The sequence below is a fragment of the Pangasianodon hypophthalmus genome, chromosome 3 (genome assembly GCF_027358585.1).
Source record: "Pangasianodon hypophthalmus isolate fPanHyp1 chromosome 3, fPanHyp1.pri, whole genome shotgun sequence".
Lineage (NCBI taxonomy): Eukaryota > Metazoa > Chordata > Actinopteri > Siluriformes > Pangasiidae > Pangasianodon > Pangasianodon hypophthalmus.
In genome coordinates, this window is record NC_069712.1 from 9,059,821 (window position 1) to 9,082,817 (window position 22,997).

Here is a 22,997-nt window from a genome sequence, read left to right on the forward strand (position 1 = left end):
TTCCCCCTCAATCACTGAATTTCTGTGGAATAAAAAAAAAGGAAGTCAATTTTTTTTTTATTACAGTAATCCCTCAACTCAAAAAGGCGATTTTTTTTAAAATCCATTAAATCCTTCATTTTTGTTTGGGTCAAATTACTGGACATGAGCAAATATCATTTTTCCATTTTCTCAGTTTATTTTCTCTATAAATATGTTGATCTATAAACAAATATTGATATTATTATAGAGGTATTATTGATCATAGATTATTTATTTATTTATTTATTTATTTTTAGAAGAAACAGCACATTTCAGGCTATACCAAACTCTATGGGTGCTCTCGGGCTACTTTTACCACTTAAGAATAAACTGCTTTTTATTTTTCCACCTCACTATTACTAACTATCAAGCTAAAGTAGTTAAAAAGCAGTGTATCATTAGCCTGTTAAATGCCATTCTGATACTGGACAGCTCATCATTGCCCAAACACCAACCACCAAAGCATGACTAACAATGCATTAGCACATTATCTGTCAAACCGCAATGGTGAACAGGGCGACCCTACCATGCAGCTCTTACGTTCTTGCACAGTAGCTTAACATCACTGCCACAACAAAGATGAGAAACTGTTTATAAAGATTATTTGCACATTCAGAATGAATGAAGATAACAGTCCCATCACAGAGTGAATGATTAGGCATGTTTAGTGCAAACGTTAGAATAAACTCGTCTAAAGCCTGTCCAGACAGGTTAGGAATGACATGAGAAAGTCAGTGCATGAAGCAGAAATCACTGCACGAATAACAGCTCAGAAAGAAGCGCAGTAGCTTTAAGACACTTGTTACTGTAAAGTAAGGCAACAGAATAAGCACATTAATATAAACCTGTGATTTGTCTTGCAGCCAAATCCCTGCCCAAGTTACTGTTATAGAAAATTAATCAACTCCTTCTGAATGAGCACAATCAAGAATTCAGCAGCACTGTAGTATAACAGCATTTACATAACCCTCTTAAAATATACCCACTGTGTAGCAACAAACTCATTACACATTAAACTCAATTAAAATTCAATTAAACCGAATTTTTTTTTTTTTGGATGGATATGCCTTGAACATAGCTCTATGCACAGCTCAAAGTATTAAAACAATGCTAGCCACAATCAGTGGTGGCCCACAGTCTGATTTTTTATTTATTTATTTATTTATTTATTTTTTTTTTACATTGTAACCGACTGTTAGACAGCAAGGGCAGACTTGCTGAGATTGCAGGATTAAACATTTTTACCCACCAACAACCCCCAATTTGTTGCTTCACAGTCATGGATGTCCCTATCCATGTACAACGATCACTAGAGGGTTAATACAGGAAAATGAAGAGAGTCATGTTACATTTTGAGTATTTATACAGCTAGAGGAAAATTAAAACAGAAAAGGTCAAAGGACTGCACACAAGGCGAGAGGCACCCAGAATTCACTCAGTGTTCAATAAATGAGTATGATGAGTAAATAAAACACACTGCAGAATGCCTCTTAAATCTTAAACAAAAACTAAGGTTCTACCAGAAGTGCTTCTGTTATTATCATAAAATGTCTCTTATTCTGTACTAACAAAATAAAGTCCTTTGGTAAGAATGAGATCACTGGGCAAAATTAATTTCCGGTTTAGCCCTTCTTACTCTCGGTGTCCTATTTTGGAGCCAATATGCAGGCAGATAAGAAGCCCAATCAAATGTGATTAAATGTAGTGCTATGCAGCCCCCCCATCACCCCGCTCCCACACACACACACACACACACACACACACACACACACATTGTGCTTTCTCTCACGGCTGTGCTAAAACAACAGATGGGGCTTGTTGGTGTATGAGAGTGTGTTGCTAAAGAAAAGAGGGATAATGAAATCGAGGTCAGTCATTTGTTAATCTGACTAAAGGTGCAGCAAACGAAGATCATCCTTCATAGTGTTTAATTAATATCATTCTAGATGTGAGAGGCAGGGTGTGTACAACAACTTAAACATATCGCCTGATTGCTCATGTCTCACCTCCTTACATTAACATTAATAAACATGACAGGTGAATCAGCACTGTGGAGTGGCAGCTGAATGATTTGGGGTGTGAAGATTCTCCACTTTAATTTAGTACAAAGATCATCAGATTCGTAACAGTGTGTAAGGCAATCACGGAGTCAGCGCAAGCATCTCTGTATCAGGACAGTGAAACACCTCACACACAGCTCTTTTACTATTATATAGACATTTTATAAAATTTACTTTCTGTAGTGTGTGTTTCTCTTTTACTCTTTCCTTTTTTCTTTCTTTCTCTGCACCTGTCAGTCATTGGGAAGGAGACATGGCCCTGCACTTGTCAGTCATAGTAAAGGAGGCATGGCCTCAGTGCTTATCAGTCCCAGTGAAGGAGGAGTGGACTCTTCACCTGTCAGTCTGGTGAAGGAGGCATAGCTTGCCACTCCTCAAAGCTGAAAGGATCACATCCCACTCATTATACTGTATCTCAATGAAACTCTCAATTCTGATGTCTGTGTTAAATGTAGCAGACAAATCCTAAATTTGTTTACAAACTGAAAGTCTGATCCTGATAGGAAAAAAAACACATATATAGATATATAAATACATAAAGAATGCAAAGTGGCATATTCAAACACCAAAGTTATGTTTGAATTACTAAAATAAAATGAAGTGTGGAGAAAACACAAGCCTTTTTTTTTTTAAATTCACACCTACACTGTGGAATAGTAGGTTTTAAAATATAAATAAATAAATAAATAAATAAATAAATAGTCATTATAGACCGCCCCCCTCCCCTTTTTCGCACGGATGATAGACCACATTTTCAGGCAGGTCTGTATAAAAACTGATGAAACCTAGCGAACTAAAATGTAGCTCAAAGCCATCATATAATTCTCCTGCTAATTACACACAGTCACTTTGCAGTTAAACATGTTGACTAGGCAGACTCAGTAAACTCTATACAGTATGCAAAAACAGAACATCATGTTGGGCAATGAGTTGCTGATATGCTACATTAGGAATTTTTTAAATGATAATAATCATGTACTTATTCTTTTTCCTTAATCTGTGTTAATACACTCACCTAGCAAACTAGTTTGCCATACGTTTGGCATATCATGTTAGAAGCTACTTATTTTTGTAATTTTCCAGCAACCAAAACATGGGACACATTGGAACTTTTACTTGCTCTGTGGGCTAGCAAATAAATTTATGATTTGTCCACCCCTTATTAAAGAATTGTCTTAAAAAGAAACAGAAGATGTATAGAGCAATCTAAATTAGGCTAGTCTTAAGAGCTTAACATTAGCAAGCTCTTAAATACATACTGCTGAGTCTGTGAGGTTACACTAGGAAAAAGACTAATACTAACACACAAAACACACACACACACACAGAGAGAGAGAAAAATCACACACAAACAGAAAAGAAGAGGTTCAGTGACAACTTACTGATACTGTTCAACTGAAAGCCACTGGGTCAATCAAATCAAAAGATAAAAAAGATAAAGTATGAGAATGGATCAAAAATAGAAAAAAAAGACATGAGAATTAAAGTATAAAGCATGTAAATGATAATTACTGAAGCATCTAGTGAGATGATTGAGGTCACAGATTTACATATTCATCACTGCTTACAGGTGTAATAACACAGACAGACAACACAGACACACACTGTACATACTGAACATGACAGAAGGGACTGACATCATTACTCACACACAAACAAAAACACATGGTCATACACACTAGCACACAGGCTACCTGGTTGGCATAGGCGTGTGTCAGTGCGGTGTGGTTCTTCCCCGGGCTGCTGTATGTAGGTCGATATTTGTACATGGTGGGAGTTGGTGGAGCTTTATTTAACAGGCTGCTCTCTGGAAAACACAGCAGCGACATGTTGGAGACAAACACAAACACAAAACCTGGACCTCCTTTCGATCTGAGAAAATTCACAATAGGCAAGTTTCCATCCAAGGGACTTTGTGTGAAAAATGTTTTAGTGCTTTGAGATGTTTGCCCAAGCTAGGCTGTGGAAACAGAAAAATCTGGGTAATATTTTGACAAATACTGACATAACTGTATTCAGCTTGACTTTACTGGATAAAGCTTGTGTATACGTAAAGAATTCTGTGTAATGTTTTTGACAAGAGAAATACAGTCATACACACATTTATGCTCTGTGGTAGGATTTTTCTGACAACAAACTAAAACAATGCTGTATTGAGAATGAGAAAAACTTTTTTTTAGTTTCATTTCTTAGTTTAAGTCAAAGAAATACAGGCAGATTACAAGGTCAGTTTTCATAGTTTCATGTGATCAGCTGTTTCATTTCAGTGTCATCATTTGAGAAGATTAGCTGGAACATAAGAATTATATGAGAGTGAACAATAATAATAATAATAATAATAATAATAATAATAATAATTGTCAGCAGTCTGAGAGTTTAGATTTTTTTTTTTAATTATTAAGCCAACAGAGGAAAGCAATGACTAAATTTAAAAATAATTAAATGAATAAAATAATAATAAAAAAAATGAAATCAAACAAGTCACTGGGTGTGGGTGTGTACCTTCAGCAGGTCCTCTCGACAGGCCAGGGTATCTAAGCTCTGGTTTAGGAGGAGGAGGCGGCTCAGCATCAGCAGACTGACTCTCCATCACCTCTAAACTACTCTTAGACTGAGAGAGAGAGAGAGAGAGAGAGAGAGTGCAAGCACACGCGAAGGGGAAAGAAACAATGACAGATGAATTACATCTGAGCCAAAGAGGCACAGAGGAAAACAGTGATAGGAGGGTGTCAGAACACCAAGAAACTTGATTACCTATAATTATGATTAAAAATAGAAGAATTTTAGCACTACCGTGTTACGCCCTGCTCACTTTTCCTCCTCTAATGCACCTGACCTGACTAATCAGCTAATTAACCGGCCCTGAAGTGGACACGCACATATAGGAAGACGAACGCAAACAGAAATAGCAATGTGTGTATGTGCGCATGTGTGTGTGTGTGTGTGTGTGTGTGTGTGTGTGTGTGTGTGTGTATAGATGGCCTACCCGGTGTAGATCTCCATGGATACCGTTGTCAAGCACCTTGGCTGCCAGCTGTGCCTCGGAGAGTTGCGGCCTCAAGAATGGGGGCTGAACCGACACCGTTTGTGCCTTCCTCTTCCTGCCCACATACCTGAGGAAGAGAAAGGGAAAGTATTTGCAGCATGAACAGAAAGTCGGTTGGCTGTTAGGGAATAAAAATGCAAATCACAGTATTTCCCCAATGTTGTTTATCTGAATACAAATAATGAAATCTGCATGATCAGAAAATCACAGAGCTATAACAACCCAAAAAGCACTCTGCAAGAAGATGTTGTCAAAAACAAAAGCAGATTGTCTGTATGAAAAGAAAAAAAAAAAAAAAAAAAAAATTAGAATTTTTTGAATTTTGTGATAAAAAGAGCAGCGTGATACACTACATGGCCAACAATGTGGACACCTGACCATTACACCCATATGTGGTTCCTCCCCAAACTGTTGCCACAAAGTTGGAAGCATGCAATCTTACAGAATGTCTTTGAATGCTGTAGAATGACAATTTCCCTTCACTGGAACTAAGAGGCCCAAACCCGTTTCAGCATAACAGTTCCCCTGGGCACAAAGCAAGCCCCATGAAGACATGGTTTGCCAAGGCTGGTGTGGAAGAACTCGTGGACTCGTGGCCTGCAAAGATCAACTTTGGGACAAACACTAATGCTCTTATGGCTGATTGAGCACAAATCCCCAAATCCACACTCCAAAATCTAGTGGAAAGCCTTTCCAGAAGAGTGGAGGTTATAACAGCAAAGGGGGAATAAATCTGGAATGGGATGTTCAAAGAAAAAAAGAAAAAGAAAACCACATAAGTGTGTGATGGTCTGGTGTCCAGAAACCTTTGGCCATATAGTGCATTTCTTGCCGATAACCAATGTGTATGTAATATGACTCTATTGCCCAGACAGGAAACAAACTTTAGAACATCTTCACTGAAAAGCCTATACATCACAATGCAAATCATAATATTTGTCAAGAACACATGCAGCTTAAAAGGGAAAACTTAGTCCATACCTGGGTGCCTGGGAGCTGCAGAGAACACGCGTCACATTTCTCCAACAGCCATTAGTGAAGGGGTTCACGCCTCCTCTGAACTTTCCTGTTACCTAAAGAGAAAGAAGCAGATTCCAGTTGCCAGCTCAAATTTCATTTACAAACATCCACACACTTTAATATGCACAAGGAATTTATGTTCTTTAAACACTGCCAAGATAAAGCCTGTTTTTGTTTTGTTTGTTTTTTTGTTTTTTTTTTTTTTCAAAATTAGAAGCAAAGAAACAAAGAAAGATAAAAATAGAGCTAGAATTAAACAGAAGCAGGGAGCAACAGACTGCACTAATGGACAAAATTTATAATCTGAAGAAGGATGGTTCAGTGGAAGTCATATACCCAAGAGCTATACAACTGCTCTATAAAACAAAGATTAGGATCAGCATCAGTACTGTCACACACACCTGCTCATTAGTGGTTCTGCCTCTTGCTACCAGTACAATGTGGAAACCAGTAAGGCCTGCTACTGGGATGAAGAAAAGTCCTGCTACACACATAACACCCATACTGAGAGAAAGAGAGTCAAGGGACACAACTGCACAGAAACACATATACTATGCCAGGTTCTATATTTATTCCTTAGTGTCTGAATACAAGAACAAACATTTAAACATATACACTGTGAAGTACTGCATGGATCCATCCTTCATCACAGACATTCTCCCACACACACCCCCACCAATCACACCTAAAAGGATACGTGACAGCTGAGTGTACTTGGTCTAGCTGCTGTGTGTGGTACAGGATGAAGAGCAGCCCAAAGCCGAAGACGCCCATGATGTGAGCTGTCAGGGAGAGCAGGAACAGGAAGAAGTAGCGGTAGTTCCTCCTGCCTATACAGTTGTTCACCCACGGACAGTGGTGATCAAAATCCTACAGGATGAGATGGAGCATTGGAGAAAAGGAGCTTGCATTTTCTGTGTCATTTACTTGCAGAGCATAGCATTGGAGCTTACAGATATGGAGAGAGTCCCGAAATGACAACGGTCTCTACACAGAGCTCCAACGACATTTCCACCTGAACAGTTCGGCAGCAGAATGCTTTTGCCCAATCCGATTTACGCAAAATGGTTAGATGACAGGGGTGTGACTTAATTTAGCTACTACTTTGTATTTGTATGTGTACTTGGGTATATTCATACCTCCACACAGTTGTCACACACTGAGCAATGTGAGCAGCGAGGTGGCCTGTAGAACCGGCAGGTTGAACACCACTTCATGCGCACCTGTATGCCCCGAATCTCCACTGTCTTATAGAGCGGCGCTCGGAAATCATCCTCCTTATCCTCATCTTCCTCAGCTGCAACACAGTGTTATAGACTATATTCATTCAAATTTAGAAAATCTAAATTTGAGAATTCCCATGTTATAGTTAACTTCTAAAAATACAAAATAAATGTCTCCTCAAAAAACTTATCAATGATTACACACAATTTTTTGGAGTGTCTGCCTTACGAGTGCCTGTGTAAGCTGTTGTTGCAGAAACAATAACATATTATAACTAGAGCATTAATATACACCTTGCAGCTGGAACTATAGACCGCTGAGAGCGACACGTCACTCTGAAGTCAGCAGGGCCTCCTGTTTGCAGAAACATTACGGGAGACCATAGTGATTTTTAAGAGCAAGCCAGAATTTGTTTCCTAAAATGCCACATTGTGCTGTTGGGCGTCAGAATCAGAAAAGTGTTCATAAATACATTAGATTTTACCAAATACTATCAAGTCAGACACCCTTCCTAGCCAACAGAATACAGTTGTGTTTACAGGCAGTTGGATGGATAACTGGTCTAAGGAGTGCTGTCTTTGCAGGGCCCAATTCATCTCAGCTAAATAGCTAGCTATCATATCAGTAAAGTTAGTTTGCTAAGAATGAAACAGGCTAATAACAAACCTATATAGCACGCCTAAAATCTACATCAACTAGCGAGCGAATGCTAGATAACCAGGTCATGTTCTTACTGAGGAGTTGCCTATAATTGGCAGGTTTAGCCAGCTAACTTTGTTCAGCTTACAAATGCATCAGTTTTATTGCATCTGTTTGGGCAGCACCTCGGCTTTCAGTGCCAGATGTCCTCGATACTGTCATCATAAAACATTAAGTCTTGAAGGTGCCCACAAACAACAAAATTATAAGCATCAAGAGATTTGTGTGCCTTCAGTTTTTCTGCAGTATAAACGATCAGAGTTTCTATGTATAAATGTCCAGCCACTGCAAGCTAAACCACCACTTAGTATCATTTAGCCACTTACAGGACGCCAAGCCATAAGGAGTTACACCATTTGAAAATGTTAGTTTAGCTGAATAGCACTCCCTGTCTGTTAGCGGTAATCCATAATAATAAGTACATAACATTTTAGCTACTGTCATACTACTAAATAAAATTGTTGATAGATTCTTCAGTCAGATTATAACCAAGTTGTGGCTACTGAGGTCTTTTTGTAACCAGGCTGCACACGCATCTCAAAGAGTGATATACATAAATTCTATAGAAGCCTGCATATTTTGGGTACCATCATTTATCAGAACCTCAAAAACTACAAAAAAAACAGACTGCAACAGATACATGATGACTTAGTGCCCTCTGAAGTGCCCTCTTTTGTACAAAAAGCACATACATATCATATTTTATAGTGAGATTGTTGGCTACCTCTTGGGAAGATGCCTGGGTCCATGAAGGTGGCCATACAGAAGTTGGCCAACACAAAAAGGAAGATGATGCCATTGTATATTGGTATGGCGACTGAAAAATTCTCTGAAAGCCACGGGCACCTGAGACATAAAGGGAAAAAGAAATGGGATAAAGAAAAGCAGTTTAAAATATCAAGTCAGACATTCACATGTCACCACATCTCATGTGCATGGACTGACAGTCTGAGTATTTGCCAGTACGGTGATGAATTCAGATGTAAGTTATGAGAGTTCGTTAAGGTTTAGCCCATGTTTAGTGTTATATGCTGGCTATTCCATCATACACATGAACTCACACACACAAAAGATGGATCAAAGCAGTCATCATGTAGCAGAAGAAAGAACAAAAAAGACACAAGTTTGAAAGATCAATGAGCAAGTTGAGGTTATAAGTCCACAAGACACAATAATAACCGAATTTACACAAATAAAAAAGTTCAAAAGTTTACATATGCTCAATTCTTAATACCGTGTGCTGTTACCTGAAAAATTCAACTTTATGAAGGATTCTCAACTACGATTGTGACTTTTTTTTTTTGTTCTTACAAAATGAATGCAACTGAAAAATTATGCAATTTATTTATAAAGTTTTTTATTTATTAGAATGGACTTTGGAAAAATAGCAACAGCACCATCTATAGCAAATAGTGCAAACAATGGTTCTTTTAAATAAAAGATATTAAAAAAAAAAAAAAAAAAAAAAAAAAAAAAAAAATTGCACTATTTGCGATAGATGGTGCTGTTACTATTTTTGCACAACTTAGTGAACCCTTCTTTCTCAACAGAGTAAATGGGGACCATGTCTTTTGTGACATGAAATGCCACCGCAGCTGACAACTCGACTTGGGGTATTCTTCTCAAGTCCGAGTTCCTTCCCCATTTACGGAGTGACGTCAAATCAGCATGGTTACGAACAGCATCAGAAATAAACAAAACTTCTTATCTTTAAATTAGTTATACTGTAATATACACAAATATTAGCTTTAGATTAATCAACATACAGACATATTTGTTTGTTAAATCTAAAACACTGACTATATAGTTCACTGTTTAAGAAAGAAAATATACATCACTCATCCGAGTTAGCTACCTAGCTTGTTGCTAACAAAATCCAAACATGGGGCGTCAATTTTCCCCACATCACCTGTCGAACGTGCTGAGATCGAAAATGACATAATTCCGACCCGTGAATTACTGCTTAGATGTAATGCAGCATTATCTTACATAAACTTGTTCATCTGACTTTTCAAACCTGTACCAATCCCATATCTCAGAAGTGATATTTGAACCTTTCTCTGCGATGAGCTCAGTCCTAAGCGAAGTGCTGCCTGTTTATCTTGTTTTTTTATATATCTGAGCGTACTGCGTTTGGGAGTAGCGCAGGCTGTAGGAGGTGTTTATCAAGTTAAGAAGGGTGTGTTTTTCCTTTGTATTGCTTTAAACTTATAAATAGCATTTATGGATGTTTTAATTAAAAACTGTAAATATGCATAGAAATAAACATGCACAATCTCAGTTAGAAAATTTTGAAAATCGTGTTATAACATTAAATCAAATTAACCAAATTAATCGTGAAAATCACCCAGCACTATGTAAAACCTATATATTGTGATGGATATTGTGTATCCTTGAAATGCCTTCAAGTCTTTAAGAAATTTTTGTCATATCACCCACTCATATTGTATACTACATTAACGTCAACTCAATTTACCCACACAACACTCACCACCAGTGACAAAAGTACTAGCTATAGAAGGAAGCTGAAATGCTGATGCCAAGTGAGTTTGCATTATGGGTAATGTTATGGGTAATTATGGGCAATGTTATGGGTAATTATGGGTATTACAATTTGTGTCTCTGATCGTAGGCCTCTTTATAGCCATTTATATATTTTTCCAAAATCTACAACTTGGATGCACTCATGAAATTAAATTAAGTATGAAAGTGAGAATTGTGTGTGTATGTGCTCATGCTCACGTGAAGCAGAAGAAGAGCGTAGTCGCTCCCACCAGGAAGGCTGTTGCTGCAGATACTGGAACGTAGCGGCTGGGCCGAAGGGGGCGGGAAGGAACGGTAGGGTGGGGAGGGGAGGCGGGGTCAGACAAACCCCCACTCTTACTGCTACTCGGCATTACCCAGGGCGCACCAGGAGGAGCCGTCACCGAGAAACCACCCTTTTGAAGGAGTGTGTGTGTGTGTGTGTGTGTGTGTGTGTGTGTGTGTGTGTGTGTGTGTTTAGGAAACAGGATAGACTATGGGAGGAGTAGCAGTTCTTCTCCCCCTCGACTCAAGATAAAGAAATGACAGATTGTCTGCATAGTTATAGCTGAAAGAGTCAAATAATACGTGCAATGAATTAAAAAAAATAAAAATAAAAAGTGCATAAATCAGGCTTTCTGCACTCTACTAAAGCACTCCACACAGCACTCAGGCTTGAACAGAGACAAAGCCATCAATTGTTTCCTGACCCTTTTAGGCCAGCATAAAGAGAAAGGGGAGGAGAAAAGAGAAGAGAAAAAAAAAAAAAAAAAAAAAAAAAAGCTTTTATGAATGGCTTATCTGACACAAGTTCAACAAATTTCTTGGCTTCTTTGTAAATTATTTTTGTTTCAATATCTAAAAGCCAATTAGGTCATTTTTAAAATCACTTCCAACTTAAAACAGCTATGAGCTACGAATACGAAAAAAAACAATCCAATAACAAAAGTATATGGCTAAAGTTTTTGGTAAAAGCAACATAAAAGCGATGGGCAAAAGCACTTAATGCTGAATTAGTGTTCCCTGTGGCTGAACTTTATTAACCATAAATGAGTGGTGGTATTGAAAACTTTTGGTTTTACAACTTAAAAGAGGTAGAGGATAAAATGTTTATGACATGGATTTTGTAGTTAATGCAAGTTTTGCACTGAAATAAGGTAGTTTGGGCTCTGAGTATTGTTAAAAGCTTTCAAAATCTCTGAAGAAAGAGGTAAAATTAGATAAGAAAGCAAAACAGAAGGGCAGTGACAGATTTAGTGTCTCCCGTTTTGCTTTTTACAGAGATGGAGATAGTGTTGTGAGGATGGCACAGAAATTGCTTCCAGCTGTTGCTCTTTCTGCCAGCTCAGGAAACACAGAAATGTCTCTTTTGATTTTGTTCAACATGTGGGATATTGCACTTCGCTATGCTTAAGTCTCTCTGTACCAAGTCGAAGCATTCTGCTTGTAGGCCAAAAGGCCAAAGGCAGTGATGGACCAGTCTAGCTGTAGTCCTCACAACCAATCTGCAGGATGTAGGCAAAAAAGCAAGCCAGGCTTCTGCCTAAATCTACTGACAATAACATACGCATCTACAATAACAAATAAAGTACAAAGATTCTTTGAGGCACAGTGTTGCCTCAGAACTCAAAAGGTCACATGAAATGCTAAAACAGAGTGCTCATTCAGATCAGTGGAGTGACTGTAAAATGAAAACTACAAAGCTGCAGACAACCCCAAAATGCTGAGATGAGAACGAGAGACAAAGTATAAAGTACAAACAAAGCCCAGCTTTCCGCTGGGAGACTTTTGGGATTTCCTTGTGTGCCGTTTGTTCCAAGGCTGATGCTGGCGTTTATTACATAAGAGCCTGTGAAGGTTGCAGTTTCAAGAGTGCAACCTGAGCCATGCTTACAGTTACGTGTGTGCGCTCCAGAGAGTATGAGTAATCCAGTGAAAGAGGAAATAGGTCCAACAGGTTAACACGTCATTGCTCTTGTTTCAGCGATGCTCCTTTCAGAATGCCGCCGTGAAGCAAACAGGCCGTAAATGGTGATATCTGAAAAAAAAAAGAATAACAGGACAACAGAATGATAAATCATTCAAGCGATATTTGAGTATGAGTGATTACAAAGTAATTATTTACAGTGACGGAGGACTGCAGATGACAAAAGACTGCCACGTTTCCCAAGCCACAGCAGGTGCTGTGACTTATACATCCAAGCAGCAAGACCATTTTTGCATTAGAAGAAGTGTTAAGCTATAAAACTGACAACATTAAATGAAATTAAATGCTTCGATAATTATCATAAGTAAAACGACAGTCATAGCAAGCAGAAATCACTTAACTGTAGTCAAATTGCATGCTGTTATAAGACAAAAGTGGCCATAGTGTTACTATCTGAAAATTGACATTCTGCTGTAAGCCAATGTATTTTTTAATTAATGCTTTCTGTTAAAATCAGTCTATTTAGGTAAAATCAAGAGCTACCACAATCACGCAGAAATCAAACCACCCGGACACACTAGAGCGGTCTGATCGAATCTTACTGTTAGACTACTAAATGTTGTGTAAACTACAATAGCATTCAAAGGCAAAAATCCATAATCGGACGTTTATGATTCACTTTTTCCTGTAGCGGAGTCTTAGTCTCGTTTTACTGTGCAAACTGCACAGTGCATTGGGAAGGATCAACAATGCAATTATTCTGCTGTGGTGAGCTTATCTAGTGATTATAAAGCCATTTGGAATTTGGGCTGATGTGCTGCACATTACTGGGAGTTTAGTGGACGTAAATAAAAAAATTTTCCTGTGAAAACAAGATTAAAATGTTTACGTTCTGTAGTTTACACACTATGAATGCATGTATAAGACTAATGCTAATATTCTATCTGTCTGTGCAGTAGAACATTAAAAGTATTCGTCTAAATTCGTCGTAATTTCTGACCTCTGACTAGGAAACTCGGGAGTGTCTGCTCAACCTCAAGTTCAGCCAGTGACGACAAATCAACATGATCAATCAACATACAGATATATATTATAGCGTGCGAAATCTATAACACTGACTATACTGTTTTGAGGTAAATATACATCACTCATCATAGTTAGGTGGCTAGCTTGTTGCTAACAGAAGACGAACATGAAGGCGTACATGTTCACCCACCCCACACTTTGTAGGTCAGCAAAAAAAATCCTAATCCTGCGTTTCGACTTCCCGATTCCGAGGTAATACGAATGCAGTATAATATTTATAGTGTGTCATTACACCCCTGTGTGACATTAATATAGGATATCACATCAACCAACGTGTTTAAAAGCTTAATTACGTTCATGTGTGGAAATACTAGTGTCTTGCTATGATATGTATAAAATAAATCAGTAAATAAAAATCAAGTCAAATGCATTTTAAAAAAAAGAAATATCAATAAACTCCCCCCCAAGCAGCAGTATATGAGTTTTAACCGCCAGTAACTCAGTTAACCATCACTGAGCTCCACCACACTGACTGAAATGTTGCATTTAAAAAAAATGAATAAAAAAATAAGGGTATTGTTTGTATATGAATGTAACAGTTTTTTTTTGTTTTTTTTTTTGTAAAGTGTCTTTACATATTTACTCAAGGAAATCTCCTTTAAAACTACTAGTAAGCCAGAGTGTATTTATAAAGACACTGCCGCTCGACAGGTTTTACATGAAACTTGGGACTGAGATGGATCTCTTTTTTAAACCAAAGTACCGATAGAGATGTGCCTCTACTTTTCACTACCAATTTCTCCATTTACATGTTTATATCTCATTGTTTCTCTGATACTCGGCCCAACAGCACCCATCATTTTCAGTCTGGTGATGGTAGTGTTTTTGCCTGTTCGCATGTCATTCATTCACACACTTCATTAGGTCTTGATGTTAGAACCTGTAGAATCCCAACCTCTTTACAGGCTTTCAGAGTTTATTTTCAAGGTGGCTCTCAGTAGCACTTCCAGGCTCGAGGCCAATGTCTCCAGTGCCAAAAAAAGTGTATCAGAGAGAATGTGTTCCCTGACTGTTCATGCCTGTGCCTAGCCTCATTTACTTCATGACATAACTCAAAACTTCATGAATAATATGAGAAATCTTGTTCTCATGGCATCATTACGAACCTGCTGCCTGTTGTGTTTTTAGGTTGGGCACTATGGTTTTACAAAAGGAGAAGCCTTTATAAACAAGACCGGACAAGCTTGGTATCATTGGACCCCAACAGAGTCTCCAGCATTTATCATGCAGATATCAACAGCAAAGAAGAACTGGGTTGTCCATTCTATCTTCGTCCTGAAAAAACCTTCAGTATCTACTAACGGCCCAGTAACTGCCGTTATGGCTGACTGATAAGTGATCTCCATGGGTGGAAACTAAGGATGGCATGACGCTGATATGAATGAACATGCTATTGCACATAAACAGAAAGCTTCACCACAAACCAATTTCAAAGCTGCAATCAGAAATGCAGGAGGAATATTCATCAGTAGTCACGTTTACATGGACACTTTTTGTTTCAATCGGAATGAAATCAATCAGATTGATTAATCCGATCGCAGTGTTTACAAGAACGCTGAATAAAGTAATCGGGTTGATATGCGCGTTTACATGACAGAATCGGATTTGATCTTCTGAAATGCGCACAGTGCACGAATACACATTTCTCGCCGTTCCAACATGCAGATACTAGCAGCCACTCTCTTGCCATTGCTTCTTTTTTTCGTTTTAAAAAGCAGACTTAACATTTGCCTATTTCAGCTGCTAATTAGAAGACGACGAGCGCGTGATGTTTTGTGTGGTGCTGCGTGTATTTATCAAGCAATTAAAATGCCCCTTCCCGAGCCCAGAACAAGGCGTCTGTGGATGAGGGTCCGAAGCAAGGACTGGTGGGACAACGTCGTCTTGTACCACTTCACAGACGAGGAGTGGAAGGAGAATTTTAGGATGACACGACAGTCATTTATGACACTCTGCTCAATGGTGGAGGGGAACATGGCACCTGGTGAGGCTACGGTCAGAGCCCCAATACCGCTGACAGCCGTGCGTCATACATCATTACGTGACTTGTACGTCACTGCACATGCGCAGAACTATCTGGTTTCATTTTCAACCCGATGAAGTGTTTATATGTGACTTTTTAGATCTGATTGTGCTTCTAGTCCAATTACGATCGGATTATTAGTGTCCATGTAAACGTAGCTATTGTCCACAATCTCTAGACTTACTTAGTAGAAGACACCAAACCTAAATAAGACATGACATGCAAATCTCAATTTAGTTTAATAAGAGCATGAGGACATGCCACACTGCAAGTTTTTTTTTTTATTATTATTTTTATTAAGTTTGCATTTCATGCAAATTAAACCTGAATGTGTGTTTATACACTGATCAAGCACCGATGGGTGGACCGCTCGGATGTGTGGCCCAAAAAAAAAAAAAAAAAAAAAAAAAAAAAAAAGGGTACAACTATTGGTGTCTGGCATATAATTATAAATTATAATGACCTATATCAGTTGTCAGAATTGTTGCGGCAATAAAATCAGTATCAAAATATTTTATATTAATTGGGTACTAGAGGCCCGTTAGCTTCTGCTGCATTCAGGGCTGAAATATGAGTCCACTGTGTGCTCTGTAAAGTCTTTTGTGTCTCTCATGCACGTTTCAACAATGATGAACCTATGAGTCATGTAAGCTCCATAGGACACACCCTCCTTACTGAAAGTCTGAGACATTTTCAGACTCCTAGACAACTCTGTGTCATAAAAAGACGTACTGTAAGATCAACGTAGTATCCATTGTATGTTCTGTTTTATTCATTCATTCACTGTTAAACCAGGTTGTTGCCTCAGAGAGTGGAAGAGGTGTGTCCAGGGTTGAATTGGGTTGGGCCACACAGATATACTGGAATGCAGTTGTCGCATTTATTAATACGCCATTACCAATAGCCTAGCCTCTGACATTTACACAATCATCTTTAATTATTCTGTAAAAGAGCAAAATGATCAAGTAAAATGGACAGAGGGGCAGGGACAACTAGAGAAGGGACTACTAGGGACACATCTCAGAATAGGCAGGTTGCTTGACGAGCAGAGTATCTAAGTATAAAACGAGCCTTTACTTGCAGGTGAGAGCAGAATTATAGATAGATTAACAGGGCCTGAGTTTCGTTTTTTAAACTGGGGGGAATTCCCCCCTTACATGGGTCACATGGGGGGGATTTAAATTCAAGGATTTAATTCAAGCCCTGATTAAAAACACCATCCATGAGTCAATCTTTTCATAAACATTATTTCAATGACACATTCAGGTTCTGTAACAGTTTTATCCCAGTCAGTGTCAAAGCAGATGCGGAACCTATCCTTGGAATACTACGTATGAGGCGGGAATACACCCTGGGTGGGATACACACATTCATCTCTAGGGACTATTTAGTGTAACCAATCCAACTACTGGAATGTTTTTGTGAGGTGGCATGAAATGAGAGAACCCAGAGGAACTCCACACTGATAGTAACCCAAGCCTAGGAGCGATCCGGAGACCCTGGAGCTATGAGGCTGCAATGCTACCTGCTGTACCAGTGTGCCACTATTACAACAACAGATAAAGTGAAAACACACTCTCAGGCCCAAAGAAACACAGTCACCTCAGCTCTTACAACTGAATTGTCTGTAAAGGATCACAGTATTAACTGGATGTTCATGTTAGCTAGATAGACTAAAGTATGGCCAGTTAGTATTACTTATTTACTGAGGACATGTTGCTCTGTAGTCTCAGTCTCAGATGTCCTGCCTAAGCTACAGAGCATCTGATTAGGACTGTAAAGATTAGACCGAATAATTAATATCACAGAAAAACGATGTGATTTTTATCTACGTGTAAACTGTGACAGTGATTTTTATATTTGAACATGTGAAAATGAGTGACAGAAAACACAAATGTGAGCTCGCTCTGTCGCAAAAACGCAAACCCATGATACAATGCAACACATGCAAAGCAGAGATACCTTTCATAACGTATGTATGAAAGCATGAGCCTTAAAAACGAAAGCACCCAAAAACTCCTGCTTGGTGAGTGAAACGTACTAAGCGGCTGTTATAGCTTCTTAATTTATACTGGCTTGATAATTTATTTTTTTTTAATGTAGTGCAGCAATTTCATAGTTTAATGAGGCCAGAACAGTTTAATTTTGGCTTGTCCAAATTAATGATGATGAATGCCAATGTGATTTAGTACAGTGTGGATAAAGAGGTAGAGAGAAAGATCTAAATTTAAATCCACAAATTTCATATCTTTTGCTGTAAAACAAATAAAATAAATTCCTCATCAAATTACCTATTTGTAATTTCTTTAGAGATTAGCCCTAGAGGAGAAAGTCAACAGAGTAACAATACGTTAAATGTGTTGTTCCTCACAGTTTTGTTTTATATTATTTGGAAAAAAAAAAAAAAAAAATGACTAAAGATTTGTTACAGCTTTTAGAAGCCACATTTAAGCCAATTAATCAATTATATGTTGATTAATTAATATGAATAATTAACAATTAAAATGTATTTTGCAGCAAATTCAAAAGCAATTAAAAGAAGGAAAGAGATGTTTTTTAAATTTAAAAAAAAAAAAAAAAAAAGCAGTTTGCTAGGCCAGACACAGCACTCTTAAGTAAACACTTTGGCTTTATTGTGAATAGCCCTATCTGGATGGGATTACATTCAAATTTTAAATTAAATTTGTTTTTAATGATTTTCTATGCAGGTGTCACCTCACACTGCGGGAAAACAAGAAGTCTGACTGCTGCTATTTACATTTGATTATGTATTTTTGTATATCGCTGGAACCTGGGTTCAGTTCAAACTCAAATACGAGTCAGCATCTCTTCTCTCCTCTTCAACCGCCCAGACGCCACGTTGTGAATTGAGCGTGATCATACGCCCGTGTGACGCAAACACCCGGGTTTGCAGAAAATACAACTCGCTAGAAACTCACTCCTCCTTTGGCAATTTTATTGCTGTCTGGATCTGAGAGTTTTATCACCAAGAAGAAGTATAAAAAAAATTTATGACAGACGTCCCCCTGATAAACTAATCCAATCTGAGTAGAGCTAGTGATGATCTTTAAAGTCCAGTCAATCAGCCATTCAGATAAACACTACCTCAAAGGGATGCTTTTTTACTGTCAGTCATTTAAGGTGAAATAACCTGATCATTTTATGACAGGACTCAAATAAGATGAATAATAATGTAAACAACAATCGACTTAATAGCAATCAGATGAATAGTGATATCTAAGTAAATGTTTTTTGTTCTGTATCCAGGTTGAAGAGTAAAACTGGCCAGCGGACAGCACTGCCTAGTGAAATGTTATTAAACCCTCAGGCTCACAGACTGGATGGCAATTTATTGTATGTATATAGTCACCAGAATACAGCACGACAATTCAGTTCAGCATGAGGACCTAACGAATCTGTCCATCTGTTTAGAACTACAAAATAATGAAACAAACAACTTCAGTAAAAACTGAAGAAAAACGTGCAATGTGAACATTCAATTCAATTTTATTTGTATAGCGTTTTCACTGATCGACATTGTCACAAAGCAGCCTTACAGAAATAAACACAATCAGGATATAAACTGTAAATACATGAATTTAGCCCTAATGAGTAAGCCAGAGGTGATGGTGGCAAGGAAAAACTCCCTGAGACGATATGAGGAAGAAACCTTGAGAGGAACCAGACTCAAAAGGGAACCCATCCTCATCTGGGGATATTATTGTAAATAAATCCCTCCTATAACTGTGTACATGGACATGAACATAAATTAAGTCACAATCACATTGCGATTAGCATGAGTACGCTAACAAAACTCAGTCACTTAAAACGCTCTGCAATGAACGTGTTCACAGAGCAGTAAACTCAGCTTATAGTCTGCTCTAACGTTAATACTGCAAAGAGCTTTAGCATTTTTAAAATATTAAAAACTGTGTTTTCTATTTCATCCTTTTTGTATGAACCTATCAAATTACTGCTGCGGCTCCTTTTATTAAACTGCACACAGTATATTTGATTTTGTCCAGCCTATAACTACAAAGTCCTCTTCCAAACTGGTCTAAATATATTAGGGATGGCACCGATCCAGTATCCAGTTTCGCTATCGGGCAGGAAACCGCATACTGTGGGATTTTTAAAAGACTCGAAGTCGACTTTAATGTGCCAACAGTCGCACAGAAAAATGAAGAGGTAAAAATGTGAACTAAAATACAGTATTAACATTGAGGCATGTAGATTTTAAAGTTACCTACAGTGGTTAATCTGATCAGTATGTGCTGAGTGACTCTGCGACTGCTGCTCTTCTACCATATATGACTCGAGTAGGCTAGCAATGATTCATCATATCATAACAGTAAAAATGGCTTCCATAACGAATATTAATCAGGTTCAGCGCTGCTAAGGCTGTTAACTATGCATATGCAAGATGGCTTCCGTTTGTATTCTGAGATCTTTTTTGGCATGTCGCTTGGGCGCGTCCTCAGAAATTAGCTTAACGTGTCCGTGTGGTGCAAATACCAACATAAAGAGTGGCGGCAGTATAGCAGCATGTGACACAGTGTCCACAACGGATTAAACAAACTAACAGTGTGTCTCAAAACACATTATGTACTTATTAAATGTGTGTAAAAACACACTTATTTCCTATTACATTTAGTATTTGAATTTTAAAAACTTCTTATACCGACCAAAAGGTCTATTTTGAGTACAAGCGTTCAGGATTTTCTAGATTAGTAAATATTTCTCAATGTACAGTGAGGGTTTTTGATTTGTGAGACAGATCATGACAACAATCACGCCGACAGCAGTAAGTTTTAAAGAGGAATGGAGCGTGTCAGTCTGTTTAACGTTACTATGCATGACATGGCTAAACACTGGAAACCAGACGGACAGAGATGTTTTGGCTCTGACGTGCAATCTAGAGGACACCGCATTGAAAACTCCAGATCTACATACGATACACAAGCAAGTATGCGAACAATGTATGCACATGCACGCATGGTGAAAGTGAACTATATTTGTGCATATGTTAGTGAACTGGTATTAACTATATAAGCTTACTGAAAGTAAGAGAAAATCCTAATTGTGTATGCGTTTCTATAGAACTGATGTAAATGATTAAGGATGATCAGATCAGTGATAAGTTGTGTAACATATCACAGCAACTTCATAAAGTTTTTGCTTCTGTGTAAAAATATATCAGTATCAGGTTTTAGTAAGTGCCTTGGAAAGCAACTTGAAATGTTATTCTCAAGCCCAGGTTAAGATTTCTTGAATCAATACAATGTTTTTACAGATGTACCAGACAACCTTTTTGGCATATATTTTAACTGTGCATTTATTACAAATGTGACACGCCATCGCTGACCCGTGGGTCACTTCATGTCGATACTATAGTTTCTAGACTTGACTGAGGACCCTACATGGAAAAAGCAAGTGTAACTTGAGTGTAACACTCATGGAACTTTGCGATGCGGCAGACATAACCTTTTAGCCCTACGGTGGAAAACATTTTTGAGCTCTTTCACACCTGTGGTTTTTTCCATGTAAAATATTCCAGCAATTTGCCAGGACAGTGTTGTGTGTGAACTTGGGTCAGAGTTTACATGCCGGAAAAGTTGATCTGCATCGGAACGTGTTGTCTGCAACGTTCCCGGTAATGTTTTCTTAAGTGTGAACCAAAACAAATGACAGTTCAAGATGCATTAATCCTGCGACTTGAAATCTTTCAGCAATTATGATTTCAGGGTATAGTTGTACCTGAACAAATGACCAAAAACCTTAAAGTCCAAAGGATTCCACCAAATATGTAGCCAGTTGTATATTCTATAAGTTAATACAAATTTTTAAATATATTAGACCTAAAAAAAATTACTTCAATATGTATTTAGGATCATCACGCACAAAAAATAGCGAGATATTACTAGTTAATAATAACAAAAGAATTTGGTTTGTCGTCTCTTGTTAAAACAACTTTCAAAAGACTGAATGATTTGCTGTCTCTCAGTAACTCTGTTCATCTGTGTTAAAGTTCATACTTGGCCTGGACAATACGACAATATAATCATAAAAGGTAAGCGATTGGTCATTGACATGGGACATTACCTATTGTTTCATCATTACTTCAAATTTACATTAAATTTAACATTCAACAACAATCTCAGAACTTATACTCACTTGTTCAGCAAAATTCTACAGTGTCATACGTACATACATCATGAAGATGCTTTGTGTTGTAATATAATAATTTCTGCTGTATTGTCGAGTCCTTCATCTGTGCTTCTGCTTCTCTCCATCCCACTACATCACACACTAGGCATCAGAGACGATGGGTTTTCTCATATGTAGCTCATACAGGAAGCATCAGATCTCAGTTAACTTTTCGACCTACACACTTAAACACATTAAGTAATGTTTTTACTCCAAGTACCTAAGCGAGTACCTAAAAAGCCTATAAAGACACTGCATAAACATTGTACGTACTCCAGAAAGGAAACCCTTAAGAGTTAAGAGCATGGAACAAAACCCAGCATGTGCAAATGGAAGCTAATAAATAACAAATGACTGATTTGTTCCTTCATTGCTCCCAGTACTGCTTACAGAGTTGCATACGAAATATGCAAAAAAAAGACAGATAGCTACACTGATCACAGTTTATACTTACGTGACATATTGTCATGACGTCAGCCTTTTCGGTTGGTAAAACAATTTTATTCATAGTATATTTATACAGGTGGGCCTGGTTAAGATTAAATGTCTTTTGCAAGAAAAACCCAGCCCAGATTAACATTAAAACATGATCTCTAACTGATGGATCTGACGACTACAAGCACATTATTTAGTGATGATTTAATGATTACATACACGCATCCTAAAGCCTGGTACCGTCAAGTAAACGTTGCCAAAGAAAAAGAGGAAATGTCGTTGCAACATCAAACTCGGCACTGGATCCAGCAGCTGATTAGTTTCAATCCACCTTCTGAATCAAACAGATGCCTTTCAGTGTCCATTCGGATCTGCTTATTGAAACTATTTTTAACACGTATGAACAGTAGTGCTGAATGAAGCATCAAAAACGTAACACTTTGTTAACACACACTATTATTTGCCAGTTGACCACTTAATTTATTTACTCATCTCAACCCTTCATTTAAATACGCTAACACCATGCTGATGTAGTATTGCGCCTATAGACAAGTTAAACTGTAGTATTTGACGATACTCGAGAGTCTTGACATTCAAATAATAATAAGAGTTCCAGAGAATTACTTAACAGTAATCACCAGACTTGCTTTCCACATGGCTGCCACGCTGCATCATCAAGACTGTGGATTAGCTGCAAGTTTAAAAGCTCAAGCACATCTCAGGACA

At 38.0% G+C, this 22,997-nt stretch overlaps 1 protein-coding gene across 2 annotated transcripts in view; it reads right to left on the reverse strand.

Annotated features, from left to right (window-relative positions):
- The window catches only part of zdhhc5a (zinc finger DHHC-type palmitoyltransferase 5a), a 29,135-nt gene that overhangs the window by 3,757 nt on the left and 2,381 nt on the right, over positions 1–22,997 (reverse strand). For both annotated transcript variants that reach the window (XR_003403913.3, XM_026934919.3), the window contains exons 2-10: positions 10,813–12,631; positions 8,795–8,916; positions 7,287–7,444; positions 6,845–7,017; positions 6,549–6,651; positions 6,109–6,200; positions 5,068–5,194; positions 4,584–4,692; positions 3,776–3,888 (exon numbers count right to left, since the gene is read on the reverse strand). Coding sequence is in view for 1 of the 2 variants with exons in the window: in XM_026934919.3 (XP_026790720.3) it covers positions 3,776–3,888; positions 4,584–4,692; positions 5,068–5,194; positions 6,109–6,200; positions 6,549–6,651; positions 6,845–7,017; positions 7,287–7,444; positions 8,795–8,916; positions 10,813–10,967 (1,152 nt within the window). In the remaining variant the exon portion in view is untranslated. The remainder of the gene's footprint in view (positions 1–3,775; positions 3,889–4,583; positions 4,693–5,067; positions 5,195–6,108; positions 6,201–6,548; positions 6,652–6,844; positions 7,018–7,286; positions 7,445–8,794; positions 8,917–10,812; positions 12,632–22,997) is intronic.